This window comes from Elgaria multicarinata, chromosome 5 (assembly GCF_023053635.1).
Source record: "Elgaria multicarinata webbii isolate HBS135686 ecotype San Diego chromosome 5, rElgMul1.1.pri, whole genome shotgun sequence".
In the NCBI taxonomy this organism is placed as follows: Eukaryota; Metazoa; Chordata; class Lepidosauria; order Squamata; family Anguidae; genus Elgaria; species Elgaria multicarinata.
In genome coordinates this window covers 45,000,738-45,016,844 of record NC_086175.1, presented here as the reverse complement: position 1 = coordinate 45,016,844, position 16,107 = coordinate 45,000,738, and the positions used below count along the sequence as shown (strand labels likewise).

Below are 16,107 nucleotides of genomic sequence, written 5' to 3'. Positions count from 1 at the left end.
ATGACTTCTTGGTACCAAGCGCGATCTGAATAACATGGTGGCTTGCCATGTTATCTGAACCTGGGTGGCATGGCTTGTTGGAGCATTACACCCTCCTCAACAACAGCCCATGGGTTGTCGCCTTAAATGCCTTAAAACTATTGCTGTGCTTTGTTTCCTCTAAAGCCGACCAGATGATATTTCATTGGATCATCCAAACAGATGTAGATGATTCAAATGTACCTTAACCACACCCCTGCAAGGGATGTGCAATTGGTCCTCTTTCTGGCTTCTATTTATATCTGGCTGGAGACTTAAAGAATCTACTCTGTCTTTGTTTTTACAGTTACTTGGATCCTCGTGCATAATGAAAGCAAAGCCTAGTGGTAAATAAAGCTGGAGAGTGATTATGCTTTTGAGCTAGTTCTCCAAGAGTTTAAAGAGACACATATTCTTTAGACCTCTTATCAACCAGGGCTGCAGGAAGATCTATTTAAAGAAGATCCCTGTGTACTTGGGAGAGACAGTGCAAGCAGCTGGGCTTTCACATTTATTTATTTTTTGCCTGTCGCACAGCTGGAGACCGAGCTGCTGTTCAGTTTTTAAAGTGGCTTGTCTCTTAAGCAATGAAAACTGCTTCAGTGAAAATAGCAAGAGAAACTGTGATTGTACGTGCAGTTCTCTACATGGGCATGTCCCTTTTTTGACCCCAGCACATCTTAGAAGCAATGAGAAGATATTGGCACACAAGCATCCTTTGCTTTCCCTTTATACTATGAACTACAGAATGAATATACCAAAACTGGTAGCCTGCTGCCCTCCAGAAGTTTTGGACTACAATTCCCATCAGCCCCAAGTTTATAGATATTGCAGTGATTTTTTTGTTTACATTAATAAGAACTGTAGTAATTCTGGTTTAAATAAACAGATTTTACCAAAATAATTATTGCCTTACAGCCACAACAACAAAGCTTCTGCCTGAATCTCCCTCCTTGGAGAGGGCAGCCACCATAGAGCAAGACTTATCAATTCAGAGATCCAGCCAACCTGCCACTGTTCAGGTAAAGCTTAAAAAAGCGTTCATCAAAGTGAACAGAAGTAGAAATCCCATAAGCTAGATATGAAGCAAATCTGTATAAAAAAGAGAAAATGTGAGCTTTAAATTAGTCCGGAGTCAGAGTAAAGATCTTCATTTTCAATGACATGAATTCAGAGGTATAAGAAACCTCACCTCCCATGCAACCTGGCAGAAAATGACACCTTTTAGCATGCTAGTCAAGGCCTTTCCTGTGTCTAGAAGCCCTCCTTCCCACTGGCTCCGCTGTTGCTAGGGAGGAAAGGAAGGAAGCCTTGGGCCAAGACCTCCCCATCATCACTTAGAGTCTAGTGGTAAGTGAAGGGGGAAACAGGGCAGGGTACAGGGGCTTATAGGTTGCGGGGGAAGCAGTTGGTTGCATTCTTGATACGTGCTGAGGTCCAGAATTGATATTGGGCTAAATTATTATTTTTTAGAAAAAAGCTATTTTCTAATTATTTATTGAGGGGATTATTTATTTATTTTATAATTATTACTCCTTTTGTGCTTAGTTTTGCTGAGGCCAAATCTAAGTCAAAGCAAGGAGACACTTGGGCCCTTCTGAGACTTTCTAAGCTAGAGAAGATGGGGCCCAGCAACCCAACTTGAGGCTCATTTGCCCAATGATATAGTGATTTTGATGTTTCCTCATAAATAAGGACTGGCCTATATGAGAGGATAACTTAAAGGATTGAATTCACCTTCACTTTAAGCATCCTAATGATTAATTACATAACATTGCAATATCCTGGAGGGGAAATCTTTAAGAATCAAAATTCTAGTGCAGTTGCCTGCATTTTGTAACAAATGGAAAAGGTTGCTTGGTGCCCCAAGGGAAAGCGTGTATAGTAAAGCATACCGCTTCCTGTTACTTTGCATACGCGTAATCTAGGACAGTTTACACAATAGTGACTATACTTAGTAGAAAAGAAACATGGCTCTTTATTTTCTTTTTTTAAGCTCTCAGCTCAGTTTAACATGTTCCAGACAATCAAGGACCAGCTGGAGCAGCGGACTCGCATACTGCAAGCTAATATTCAGTGGCAGCAGGAAGAGCTGCAGAAAATCCAGGCACAGCTGTGCATGGTACAGGATTCCAACATACAGGTTAGCAGGAGTTCATGCCAAAGCATGCCTTTTCACACAAATTGCTCTTATCCAATGAGGAGCAATCTTTGAGCAGCAACGGATTTCTGTATGCATGTGAGCTTGATGCACAATGGGCTGCCAGTGCACCTTTGAACACCTGTGAAAGTCGGTCTCGGGGAGTGGTGTTGGGGGAGTGCACCTTGAGCCCCTGGCACTTGTGCTATGGGGTGCCGCAGGGCACTGTTTTACTCCAGTGCTATTTAACATCTTTATGAAGCTGCTGAGAGCAGGGATCTGGAGTGACGTGTTGTCAGTATGCAGATTATATGCAGCTCTTATTTCTCTATCACAACTGAATCAGATGTGGCCGTGCAGGCTCTGGACCAGGGCTTGGATGCACTGATGGGCTGAATGAGGGCCAATAAACTGACCTTGAATCCTGGCAAGTGCTGTGGGTCCAGAAAATAGAAATTGTCTGTTTTGGATGGGGTTACACTTCCTCACAAGGAACAGGAGTAGTATAGTTTGAGGGTACTCCTAGATTCAATATTGCCCCTTGGGGCGTAGGTGGCCTTAATGGCTAGGAGTACCTTTTATCAGTTTCATGTGGTATGCCAACTACAGCTCATTTTGGGCTGTGGTAGCTTAGTCACAGTGGTACGGGCATTGGTAACCGCAAGATTGGATTATTTTAATGTACTTTATGTGGGGCTACCCTTGGGCTTGGTGCGGATGCTGCAGCTGGTGCAGAATACATCATCGAGACTGCTAATTGGGGCTGTTTTCCGACAGCAGGCATAGTTCTTTGCTAAAAGAACTGCACTGGCTGCCAATTAACTACTGGGCCAGGCTTAAGATGTTGTTGCTAACATATAAAGCCCTAAACAACGTGGGATCAGGTTACCTTAGGGAGCGCCTCTCCCCTTATGTCCCTGCAATCAGAGGGATCACTTCTGAGTGTGCATGTACTCCTGCATTTTGCCTCAGGAGCACTTGCAGCAGAACGTCTAGTGTTTGCAGCACCACCCTCTGGAACCTTTTATCAATTGACCCTAGACAGGCTTCTGCAGTTCTGACATTTATACGCCTTCTTAAAACTCATCTACATGGGCAGTTAGCATACATACACCAGTTGAAGGGGAACATGAGTGGGAGGGTGCTGTTGCACTGTGTTCTTCTTGTGTGTCCTTGGTCAATAGCTGGTTGGCCACTGTGTGAACAGAGTGCTGGACTAGAGGGACCCCTAACCCTAACCTTTGGCCTGATTCAGCATGGCCCTTCTTATGTTCTTATCTCTTCATACTGGCTTTCCCTAAAGCTATGGCTTGTAGCCAGCTATGGTTTGTAGCACACAGGAGAGTCTGTGGTTTTACTGATTCATTTTGAATTTGTTATTTTATTGTTATATTTATTGCTCTGTTGACGCTATTGTATTTTATGTTCACCGCTTTGATACCTATGTGGAAAGTGGTATATAAATTTGAGTAATAAATAAATAAAATGGAACTTGCTAAGGTGCCCTACCCCCTTACTTTTTTATTGTTATTTTAATAACAAAATGTCTTACAGGCAGCTAGAAACACTTCAAAGCAAACTGAAGGCCTCTAGCTGCTCTCATCTACATCACCCATATATGTCTCTCAGCCACATGTGGGGCTCAGATAGATTCTTAGGCAATTAAGATGGCAGGTGGCTGTAATTTGATGCTTTCATCTGCATCACACCCATTTTGTGGTGGCGGCCAGGACAGTTCTCAAATTGCAAAATGTGTCCACGGGCCCAAAATGGTTGCCTACCCACCTTACACCACCACCCAAAAATATTTTTTCCATTTTGGTATATATCTGAAAGCATTAGAAATATATTATGAGTTGAAATCCAGACTGAGGCCATTGCTAGACCTACCTGATAATCTGGTGGTGAGTAGCGCGGGCTGTCACTCAAATCCACACATCAGACATGATGGGCTGGAGGAAAGCCCCGTCACGTCCGCCATTTTGTTTGTAGTGTTAAAGGGCCGGGTGCGCAGGAACGCACCAGTGGCAAAGGTAAGTCTTTTTTTAAAAAAAATCATTCTCCCTGCTCCCCACCCCACCACCCCAACCTCCCCCCCGCCGGCTCCGATCTCCCTGCCCTGGCTCCGATCTCCCTGCCCTGCCCTGATGGTCACAGCGCTCCTGTGGCGTGCTGCACCCTGTCCGCCGCTTTTCCTGGCTACTCGCGAGTAATTGCGGTAGCCGGAAAAAGCTGCGAAAAAGTCTACACGCTCACGGTTTCGGGCTACAACTGTAGCCAAATACCCCAGGGCAAGGGAGGGTTACCCCTGCCTGACCCTGGGATCCCCTGTGCGTCATATGGATGCACAGGGGTGAGCCTGGGGTTCACCCTGGGCTAAACCCTGGTCTAGCAACGGCCTTAGTCATGCTTAAAGTAGCCTGTTGATATGAATGGGACTTAATAAGTTAGTTATGACTAAGTCGTCCCATTGATTTCAGTGGACTTTCTGTAAGCATTACTATGACCCAGTTTGCAATTAACCGTGACAAATCATGGATTACTTAACCCATGATTTGCAGGGTTGCATGCTGCATGAATGCCACTATTTCTTCAGCCTGATCAAAGGCTGCTATTTGATGTACAAACCCGAATACATTGGGTTGTTTGTGGGTAAAACAACCCAAAGTTAACCTACAATTAGTGTCTGGTTTAGCATGCAACCTGGCAAATCCTGGGTTAATTAACTCATGATTTGCTACCGTTAAGTGCAAATGGGACCTTAGTCTGGATCCAAACCAATAATTATATATAATTTTCAAGGATGGATGAAGCTTTACTGATTGATAGAAGACAATCTGTCACAGTGCTGAGATGAAAAAGCAAAACTCCTATTTCCTATAAAAAGGTGTTCATAGTTCATCATATTTTCTGCTTAGTATTAGGAACTTTGTGTGTGCGCACACACATTTAGCTTTCTTTTCCTTCTGCTTGTGTCTTCATTTCTTTTTTCTATATTTTATGTTGTTAGATAACTATAATTCCATAATTATATGTCACAAACATATTTTTCTTTTTGTATGATGATGACAATTTTCTGTAAAAAGGCGTAATTCACTATGTTATCTCAGCTGGTAAAGAGAAGTTGTTTTAGTAGTAGTAGTAGTAGTAGTAGAAGAAGAAGAAGAAGAAGAAGAAGAAGAAGAAGAAGAAGAAGAAGAAGAAGAAGAAGAAGAGGAAGATTCATTGCACGGCAACATGTTTGTTCAAATGTGAATGGCAGCTTTTTCTAGGGAAAATCAGTTTTAGGAAGGGGTCATTGTCAGCAGAAAGTGACAGTGTATGGTGTGTGCTTAACCCTTTCCCCTGCAATACAACCAGCACCCATTTCCTCCCCGTTGGGTTCCAGAAACATGTATACTCTTGTAAACACCTGTCTGGAACCCCACAGTAGTTCCAGGGGGGTACATTCTGAATCAGAAAACGGTGGTCAGAAAAAGAGTTAACCACCCATCACTTCTCTTGTTCCCTCCTGAAGCTGTTTTTCCATGAACGAAGTGGCTTGTGGCAGTTTAATGACATGTGTTGTATGTTATATCTAGTTTGGCCCTCAGAAATTTATGAGAATTACAGGTGAGTGTTAGAGATTTGTGAGTGAAGATGCTGAAGAATGGATGCTATTCCTGAATTGATTTTCTGACGAGAAGTGCCAGTCCTTTCACAGTTCTAATATTGCATAAGTTGTATTTGAACCTCAGACAACAACTGAATGATCCCTCAAAATATTTTCCTCAGAATTTTGAAAGGAAAAAGTTTTTCATTATCCAGTGCTTGTTTTGGAGGTACCAGGCCTCAAAATTTCAGGGGGAGGGGGTGTTTCTACTAGTCACTGATGTGTAGAAGATGGCTGTTTGGGAAATGTACTATATACTTGGTATATATTTAGCAGCAATTTCACATGATCTTTTTCTAGAGTCAGGTCCTGGTACTAGAAGCATTTCATGTCCTGGACCTAGTTGAGCCCTCTGACTATCTCCACTTATAAATATTATTCAAGATATGATAGCTTGAAATTTATTTTTCAAATGAATTTGTTCGTTGAATTTTCCAGTAAGCGGATTACAAAAACACTTTTTTTTCTGTTCCAGTTGTTTTTGCAACATCCAACAGCATCTCTGAATTTTAGCAGTCAACACCAGCCAGAATCTCAGGGGAAATCTGTGGTGGATTCTCAGCAGCAGCAAGTAATTCCAAGGCCACCTCTTCAAGGGCAGGTTGCAGCTCCTCAAACAGCAGACCATCAACTGTTAAGAGAAGAAAATGTGCTATCGAGCCAGGTAAGCACACAGCAACCAGCAGTTGTCCTAAAGCCATGATCACTATTTTTCAAATATTTGCACATGAGCGCTAATGCGTTCTTGTGAAATGTGCATTGGTGCCAGTTAGCATGAAGTGATGTGTAGGTGCGCTAATGCAAATTATAATGTGCTGTTTATGTGCCCTAAGAACAAAATCCTAGTTTTAAAAAATCCAATTCCGTCAGTGAGCAGCCCACAGAACAAAAGATGCTTGACAATCTGCGAAACGCAGGCGGGACAGATTTAACAAAATCCATAGAACCCTGTTTTAGCTACTTTGACACAAGAACATAACGACACAAATGTTGTAAAAACAATACTGCTGAGAAATGTATATCTTCCAGAATGATGTCAGGATTACTTTGGCAGATGTACAGGTCTGTCTTGAGTCAAGTGCTCTGCAGAAGCTAAAAAAAATGAGACCATTGCACTGGCAGGTGGATAGAAGAGGAGGCTGCAAAACAAAACATACAAACTTTCAGACTGCAATGTACACAATAGACTGTAGTACAGTCCATTGGGATTCTAAGCAAGAACACGTCCCGGTAGATCATAGAAACATAGAATAGTAGAGTTGGAAGGGACCTACAAGGCCATCGAGACCAACTCCCTGCTCAATGCAGGAATCCACCCTACAGCATACTTGACAGATGGTTGTCCAGCTGCCTCTTGAATGCCTCTAGTGCGGGAGAGCCCACAACCCTATTTTCCGATATTCACTTTTATTACAACAGTAGCCATCTGTGATTCAACTGAAATGCTACGTTTTGGTAGTCATGCCATTTCGCTCTTTCTAGCAAGCGTTTGTGGGAATTTACACTTTTGCTGCAGTTGTCCAAAATTACCACTCTCACAAAAATCCAAGGAAAGTAATTTATCACATCCGTATTCTGTGATATAGATTTAAAAACCAGTGTGGTGTAGTGGCTAAAGTGTTGGACTGGGAGTCAGGAGATCTGGGTTCTAGTCCCCACTCGGCCATGGAATCCCACTGGGTGACTTGGGCCAGTCACAGACTCTTAGCCCAACCTACCTCACAGGGTTGCTGTGGGGATAAAATGGAGAGGAGAATTATGTACACTGTCTTGGGTTCCTATTACAGGATCACACCACACTCTTTCCTCTATCTGAGGATAGAGTAAACTAAATACAATCCTAGTAATTTTGTGAACATAGTCATAATCGAAAAAAGTAGTTTTCTCCAACCATTCTAAGTAAACAGTAGAAAAATACCCCTTAACTTTGAATGGTCAAAGAGAACTCATTTTGTTGGATTAACAATCTACATGGTTATGTAGAATCTTAGTGGAGTTATTGATGTATTCATAATTTTGTTTTAATTGTATGTGTTTGTGCAATAAACTGGAAGCTTTTTAGTTATTGTTGCTGCTTTAAAACACTGTAAGATAAGGAATCAGGGAGAATCTCAAAAGGGATGCAAGATAGTTGTCATTCTTCCCACAACTTAACTTCACAATTTAACAATGCCTCTGTGCGCCCACAATCTTTGAATATAGCTCCACCTCCTGTCATTTTACAGGATAGCAGCCACCAGCATAACACTCCAGACTTCAGTCATGACCGACAATTGAGGTAAATCAGTTGTAAACTGTGGATTATTTTTTTTAAAAAAAGTTAAATAAGTGTTGTTGTTGTTGTTATCATTTATATAGCAGAATCTGTACCTGCATGTTTAGATTATTATTACAGATAAATATCCTGAATATTAAGAAAAATTACATTTTATCAAGCTGATTTGAAAGAAAAAAGATGAGATGGGAAATAGATTGTAGGTTATTTTTCTCTAATTTTGGTAATCTTTATTTGACTTGTAGAAAGGAAAGGAAAGCACTTGTTTACTTCTTTTTTCTGTATTGAAAAATATTTTCAAGTGTTTTTTTAATGGCCTGAAAGAAGATACAAGAAACAATGATAAACTAAAAACCATAGTTTGAAGTAGAAAGGGGCTGTCTAAATGCACGGAAAGCCCCAGGATGGGTGTGCAGTGGGGCTGCGTCAATTGTATGACACAGCACCCACCGCGCACCCACCTTGGGGCTTTCCGGTGAAGCTGCAGAGAAAAAAGGTCAAGGATTTACCCTGACCTTTTTCTCCTGAGTGAACTGAGTATGGCGTTTGCTCCGGAGTCTCGGCAGAGGCATGGCTGGGCAGATGGTGACCCCTGGTTGGGCGCCCTCTGCCCAGACAGAGGGAAGGGGTGGGCCCAGCAAGCCTAATGGCCGCCGGAAAGCTTGTGCTGCCTCCCTTCATCTACATTACTCACTGCCACCCCGCACCAGCGGGGTTTGGCCACAGAGCAACTCCAACTTGGTGGAGTGAAGACAGCCCCCAGATCGCTGCAATAAACAAAATGCGAGTAAAAAATACCTGTCCAAATAACATTAGCTGCCACTACAGACTACCTGTGAATTATAGCTCTCCTGGAGCAGAAGAAAAGGTGTAAGGTCTGCACAATACTCCATGTTTGGGGATGGCAAATTGAATGAAAGCTTTAACAGCCTATTTAAACACACACACGCACACACACGAATAGCCCACATTCACTAGATATCATCAGAATGTAGGGAATGACTCCTGGTTGGGGCAGAATATTTACAATGTGATTATAACCACATCACATGGTGAGAGCATGTAAATGTTACAGTTAGATGTCATGACAAATAGTTCCTACAGGGACATTCTCATGGCAGCCACAATATGTAGATACATTGTAAGTCACAAATAAAATTAATAAGAATGGGTAGACATTTGACACATTAAAGCAGGAATTGCCCTTCATTCTAGAATGAATTAAAGTCTGTTCCTGGGTCCATCCCACATTCAAGTCTCTTGACTCTTAACTTACACAGAATAATCCTTCCTCCCTTTTCAGTGGATTCAAGTTATTACGTCTTCATTTAAATTGCTATTCTTTAATTTCCTGTTTGCTAGACTGTTACTCAGTCAACCTATTCAGCCAATGATGCCTGGTTCCTGTCATGCAAGGCTATCATCAGATGTTGATGTGGCTGGAAGCCAAGCTAAGTATGTAATATGTTCTAGCTTTGGTGAGAAGATTTTGAAGTTATGCTGAGAACTATCATTAAGCGTGAGATCATGAAATTATAACTCATCCAGAGGTGGTATTTGGGCTAAGCAGACTGTCTGACACTCCAGATGCTAAACTATCATACTACATCATACGATTTACATGTCTTCCCACCATCCAGCTGTCCACAGTCTCATTTTTTGCAGATCCCAGCTGCCCAACATGGTGGCAACAACTTTGCCGCAACCTACCTGCACTGACCTTGTGACCCACTTTTGGGTTGTGACCCACCAGTTGAAGACCACTGGCTTAGAATATGTGAAGGCATCTGTGTAATAGAAATTGTGGATTTATGGGTTAAAGGGATGTAAGCTGCCACATGACAGGTAAAAGTAGGTGTCCAATTCCCCATCTTCAGGGGATGAGGCCAGGGATATGGAAGAAGTATCAGAGAGGGAGAGGGAATTGTCTGCAGATCCAATACCCGCTTATCAGCATCATTCTGGCCTGAGAAGTTCACATCCAACGCAGAAGTCCCAATGGAGCCATGGCCTCTCCTGCACCAAGATCAACAGCTACAGAAGTAAGCTAGGCCCTTTTAAGTGAAGAAGGTTGTTCATCAGAAGCAGAGCTAGTCATCTAGCAGAAGTTGCAACAGTTGAAGACCACTGTTCTAAGCCACCAGGCTGAGCCAAATGGCAGACCTGGTTTTAGCCTTTTCGGCAACAGAAACAAAATACTAAGTTTGTTCAACCTGTGGTTAACTTTATGCTTCTCTGCACTGTCCCAATCCCTGGTCAGCCTCATGTGGTGCTGGGAAGCATTTCCAAGGTGGTATCAGGCATGCACTCTAAGCACAAGAGTTATATGTATAAATGAACGTACTTGCCATTTATTGATTTGTTTAAAATTATTTTTAGTCCACCTTTTAAGGGAAGAACCCAGTCAAGGAGGCATAATGTTATATATTTTATGACTGCGTAATTACATATTTTAATAGATTATTCACTTTAAGTATAGACACTCTGGGTCAGTAGCACCTGCTGTTTTCCCATCATAGATTGTACCATGAAATCAGTGTTTTATTCATAAAGTCTTGGCGGGAAAACTTAGCACTGTTTCTTTTAATAGATATTCTCAAAGCCTACAAACATTCCAGAGTTTGGAAGTGCAAGCTTCCGGCAGCAATGCACCTATAGTGCTGATGGGACAAGCAGTGTTGCACCCTGGGTTTTCTGCAGCACAGCCACAACCTGTGCATCAACAACATCAGCAGCAATGCTACCTTCAGGTGGGCTGGAACAGAACCAACAGTATCTAAGGGGTAAGCCGCCCTGAATGTTTTTTAGCTGAAGGGGCGGCATATACATCTTTTAGGACAAAAAGTAATAATTTATTTACATTGTGCCATTATTCATAAAGCAATGGAGGGCATTTTTTTTAAAAGAAGAAATTTGAGTAGCCATTAGCTTTCTGGCATTGGCAGCTGTCATCTATTTCAGCTGAGACACATTTAGACATGTTTTTTGTATAAGTGTGCTAACAGTGTTACAGTTTTTTTTAAATAAGCATAGCAGCAGACACAGTATAAAACTCTCTTATTTTGTAGAAATGCAGAAAATCTAACAGTACTATTACTACAAGGAAAATATAGAAATGAAATACATAATAAATACCCCTTCAATTGTTATCTATATCATATGTCCAGTTGATTTCAAATCAGTCTCAAAACACAGCTAGCACACATTTTCTTGGGGCATAGCCCTATTCCAGTAACATATCAATGGAGTTCACTGTGCCATCAGAGTCTCATTTAAATTAGTTTTTAATGTTTAAAATAGACCAATTTTTCCATAGTATTCCAATTCTTATATTTCCATTTGGCCTTGTTTCCAATTGTCTTCTATTTGGCTAACAGAATCTTGTCTGTGATCAAAACATTACTTGCTAGTTGTTTATGTTGTTGCAATCTAATGTAAGTTTTCACATTCCTAATTAAAAACTTGGAGCATGAGGGAAATCTTATAACTAATAATTGTTATGTGAAAGTCTTAGTGATTCCCTACTCAGCCCACAGATGCCTTAAACATAATGAAGAAACTGAAACTCCCAATAAATAACACTCAGGCCTTCTGCTCTGGACACACATTGGGCGTCATCAGACAACATTTTATTGCATGCTTGCTACTGCCCACTTACGGATGTGCGCAGGTCCTTTCGACGACATCTGCCTCCCGTACACCTCCCACTTCTTCCGCTTGTTTTTCCGTCGCAAAATAGACCCCTTTTAATCTGATTTTTTTTTAAAAAAAACTGAATGAGCTGCGATCTCCTGCGTGCAGGAAAAGTGGTGCAATAAAAACGCCCCCTGAATGGGCCATATGGGCTTTGTTTACTTTCTCTTTCCGGAGGAAAGAGGAAATAATGAAGGACAGAAGCAGGGGTGGAGAAGCAATGTGAAGGAAATGTGATTTCCCCCTATGTGATGACACTCATTGAAACTGACAAGGTTGATCAGTGTGACAAGAAAAAAACGGTTTAAGCTTGAGGAAGCTTGAACCAATTGTCTCCCCCCAAAATTGATTACTGAGGCCAGTTTGTCACAAGTACTAGAAGAGAACAGTAATATAAGAGCCACAAAGGCATGGCATGGCATTTCCTTACTAATGTTACCACAGAATTGCTCATTATCCTTGTCCTTGTGTTGAAGCCCATGCAGTCAGTAATATAAGGAGGATCGTTCCTATAAGGAAGAACATTCCCACATATGAGAATAGAGAGAGCTGCTAGAATAAGATCATAGCTTCATATTCACAAGTTCAGTTTTCCTCTTGATTCCTTAACGGTATAGGAAAGAGAGTTGAAGAAGCAAACATCAGCACTTATCTTCTCCTGCCCTGGGGTGGTACTAGCACCACATTTAATGGCTTGAGAATATTAGGAAGATGCAGTGTGCCAATTCATGCAATTGGTCTATCTAGCTCAGTATTGCTTACATTGACTGGCAGTGGCCCTCCAGCATTTCAGACAGGGGTCTTTCTGAGCTCTGCAACTGAAAATGCCAGGGGTTGAAAATGGGGCCTGTTGCAGGCAAAGTAAGTGCACTACTGTTGAGTTACAGCCCTTACCTTGGGTTGTATTCATTGTTGCAGTCACACAAATGCTCGCACAAACAGCTTGCCAGATTTTTCAGGTGGTTCTTCTGAGTTGCACTAACTCATTTAGAATCCATTGGCGCTATTATTCTTAAACAATGTATTCTGATTAGCCCCAAGGACCTAGGGCACAGCCTACCAGTAATACTCCTGCATAAGCTCCGTTCATTCAAACAGGGTTTGCACAGAAGAGTGCCCTGGTTGGTTTTGCCCCTAGTCTGGAATATAAATGAGCAAGTCACTCGTCTGAAGATTATGGCTTCTGTGTGTATGGAAAAAACTCACTCATCATGCAAACATCAACATGCGATCCAGAACAGATTGTTCTAATGTGATTATACAGGAAACTTTGCAGGTTACTGTTTCTAAATATATTTCTAACACATTGTGTCTGTGAAGTGTATTTTTTGTTTTGTTTTATGGATCTTTATAACTTCCTTGTTCCTTTTGCTACACAAAATGTCCCTGAATCAATGTCCTTGTCATTGATTGCTCTTGGCTTTATAGCCAATAACCTTCCTTTCTTCAAAACAAAACAAAACAAAAACCTGGCATGTCTTCCTCTAAAACGAACTGTGAAAATAAAGGCCAAATTGTATAAACCCAATTCATAGAATCCCCACTTCAGGAGTAATGGAACTTGTCCACAACAGAAGGGTGTTGGCAGTAAGGGAGATAAGACATAGGTAGCTTATATAGCAAAAAATAAAGCCTTCATTCCTAAATGCACTTACCAGGAAGTAAGTCCCATTGAACTCAATAGGACACTTCTGAATAAATATGGTTAGGATTGTACTGCAAGTATTTCCTACTGTAACACTGGTGTACCTGTGACAAACACAATTGCCATGTGAAGTGTGGAGAGTTGTGTAAGAATTGTGGGAAAGATGCCCATTGACAATGAAGCACATCTGTTTAGCTAAATTTCTAATTGCTAGAGTTGATCAAAAACAGCCAAGCTCATATAAATGCTACAGCATTTCATCCATTAAATTAGCTAACACAATTTTAAGTGCTTTAAAAACCATTTGTTATAGTTCACAGGCAACATCCACAAAGCAAATTTTGCAATATAAGCTACTGTTCAGCTGTAAAAACATTCTTTGACTGCATCATTTTTTGTTTTATGTGCAGGTGCAATCTGCAGGCCCTTTGCACAGTGAACAAGCTGATTCTCTACTCTTGCCTTCCTACTCTTCACAGGAAGGTAGTGTTGAGTACCGTCATGTGCAATCACAGCAGCAATCTGGTGCCAGGAGAATCATCAGCTTACCTGAATCCTCAAATGTGCAACAACGTTTGCAATAGAATCCACCATCAAAATCACTGCACTTTTAGCTTTATATAATGGTGGCTGGACAGGGGGAAATACTGGCATTTGCATATGTGTTCATTTCAAAGCTTTGTGATATAAAGAGACTGCCAAGTGCAGACCTTGATGGATAGTGCAATAGAAAAGGAGCGGGAATCATTTTGCAGATGTTTGCACTATTTTATGACTATGTTATGAAAAGTAATATTAATACATGCCATCATGTGCAAACTATGGCACAAACTGGTATGTGAAAGTAGAAAATTCTTCTGAATATTTCGACCAGAAAGTACTCTGGCTATTCCAAATAAGTGAATTTGAGTTACTTGGCCTTCACTATTTTGATCTTTTAAAATGAAAAGCACTGGTTCAGAGAGATCTATTGAGAGAGTGAGATGTTATTTTTATTATGGTTAATATTATTGTTTTGCACACCTGCACAAAAAGCATTATCTAGCACTTTTGGTAAAGAAAAGTCTGTTCCAGAGGCCAGACAAGCACTTCCAGTCATATTTGGGGGGGGGACGGGGGACGCACCATGTTAAAAAGATTATTTATAGCCCTTAAACTTATAAACTGAAAATATTGCGCTTGATGTCTCCCTCCCCTCCCCTTGCTATTTCTTATGTTTCAAAGAAATTACACTGGACAGTTTATTTAGTGAACTACAAATGTAAACAGTGAACCTAAGCACAATCATGCAGCTATTAGTCCAACATACTAGTCATGCTCTTTAAACACTTTAAAGAGAATCTCTTCTACTCACACAACTGTTCACAGAACAAGCATCTGAAGAATATGCACTGTGCTACAGCCCATTAAGTGGGAAAATGCTGCAACTATTACATATCTCATTCATTATTACGTTTTGGGATTGAATTTTCCTTCAAAGAGTTGCACTTTTGTATGCTTTATGTTGATGTTTCTAAGAGAGATTTTATGTCATAAGTAGTGTAAAAAAGCTGTTGTAAAAACAACTCTGACCTATTTCTATATAAAATAAAATTATATGGGATTATGTGGAAATTATTATGTGGAAATTATTTTGTATATGAAAGACCAGTTTATTTCACAAGTCTAAAGATTTTTTTTCCATTTTTGTGTGAGTTTTTATAATAAATGAATAATTAGTCATTCAGTTTCAGACCTATAGCTTGATCATGTGAGTGCCTGCACAGGGCTGTTGGTACACTACCATTTTGAACCACTCAGCCTCTGATATGAAGGAAATAATGCCAGCATGTAGTACAGTACATGGAGAATACAGATGCCCATTTACCAAGTAGAATTTATTACAGCATAAATACAACTCCAAAAGATTCTGGCTGCTGGGTTATAGAGGAACTAAAGTGTACCTTTAGACCAGGGGTGCAGATCCTTTTCAGCCTGAGGGCCACATGTGATGCTGGCCGTGGTTGGGGGGCTACAAGTATGCATATCCACACACATACATATACCCAAGTGTGCACTTAAACACAAATGTGATTCTGATACAACTCTTCTTCCTTGCTGTGCCAGGAAAGGGGTGGTCTGTAGAAGGATCTCGGGAAGCAGAGGAGAGTACAGGCATTAGGGAAATGGCTAAGGTGGGGAAATTTGAGCAGATGAAGGCCTTATTGGGGGGGGGGGGGGCAAACGCACTGCCATTCTCTGCTGTCAATACAGGAGAGCAATTGCACAGCCCCCGCCTACCCGATACTCCCAGTGCACTCCCAGGTATAATCGTGGACTACACTGCAAGGTTGCTCAGCCTCAGATCCATCTCTTTTAAAGATGGGCTACTTTGCAGGGCTGTCAAAAACCGTTACGTAGTGCAGGTAATCTGGGTTAATAATGTTGGACTACCTTGTACAATTGGCATAAGCCAATTTCTCTCACCACCACCACCCCAACTTGAAATATGGGGATAATTGTATTTGGACGGCCTTTTTTAAATGCTTAAAAACTTATTTAAGAAACAAATCTAGTAAGTCCTGAGCTGAAAAGAGAATGAAATTCTATCTTCGCCTGAAGAGGGAGGGGGAATTATTATTATCGTCGCTGTCATATCACAGTTACGGCAAAGTCCTTTATTCCTTCAGTGTGTTTTATGAGCA

At 41.2% G+C, this 16,107-nt stretch overlaps 1 protein-coding gene across 4 annotated transcripts in view; it reads left to right on the top strand.

Moving 5' to 3' along the window:
* The window catches only part of NPAS2 (neuronal PAS domain protein 2), a 72,731-nt gene extending 57,955 nt beyond the window's left edge, over positions 1-14,776 (top strand). For 2 of the 4 annotated variants that reach the window (XM_063126259.1, XM_063126262.1), the window contains exons 14-20: positions 937-1,040; positions 2,015-2,161; positions 6,286-6,474; positions 8,036-8,088; positions 9,448-9,540; positions 10,676-10,835; positions 13,834-14,776. In XM_063126259.1, coding sequence (XP_062982329.1) covers positions 937-1,040; positions 2,015-2,161; positions 6,286-6,474; positions 8,036-8,088; positions 9,448-9,540; positions 10,676-10,835; positions 13,834-14,007 — 920 coding nt within the window. In that variant the 3' untranslated portion in view covers positions 14,008-14,776. Of the gene's footprint in view, positions 1-936; positions 1,041-2,014; positions 2,162-6,285; positions 6,475-8,035; positions 8,089-9,447; positions 9,541-10,675; positions 10,869-13,833 lie in introns of all 4 variants that reach the window. The other 2 variants (XM_063126260.1, XM_063126261.1) reach the window with 2 other exon arrangements.
* Positions 14,777-16,107: the final 1,331 nt, after the last annotated feature.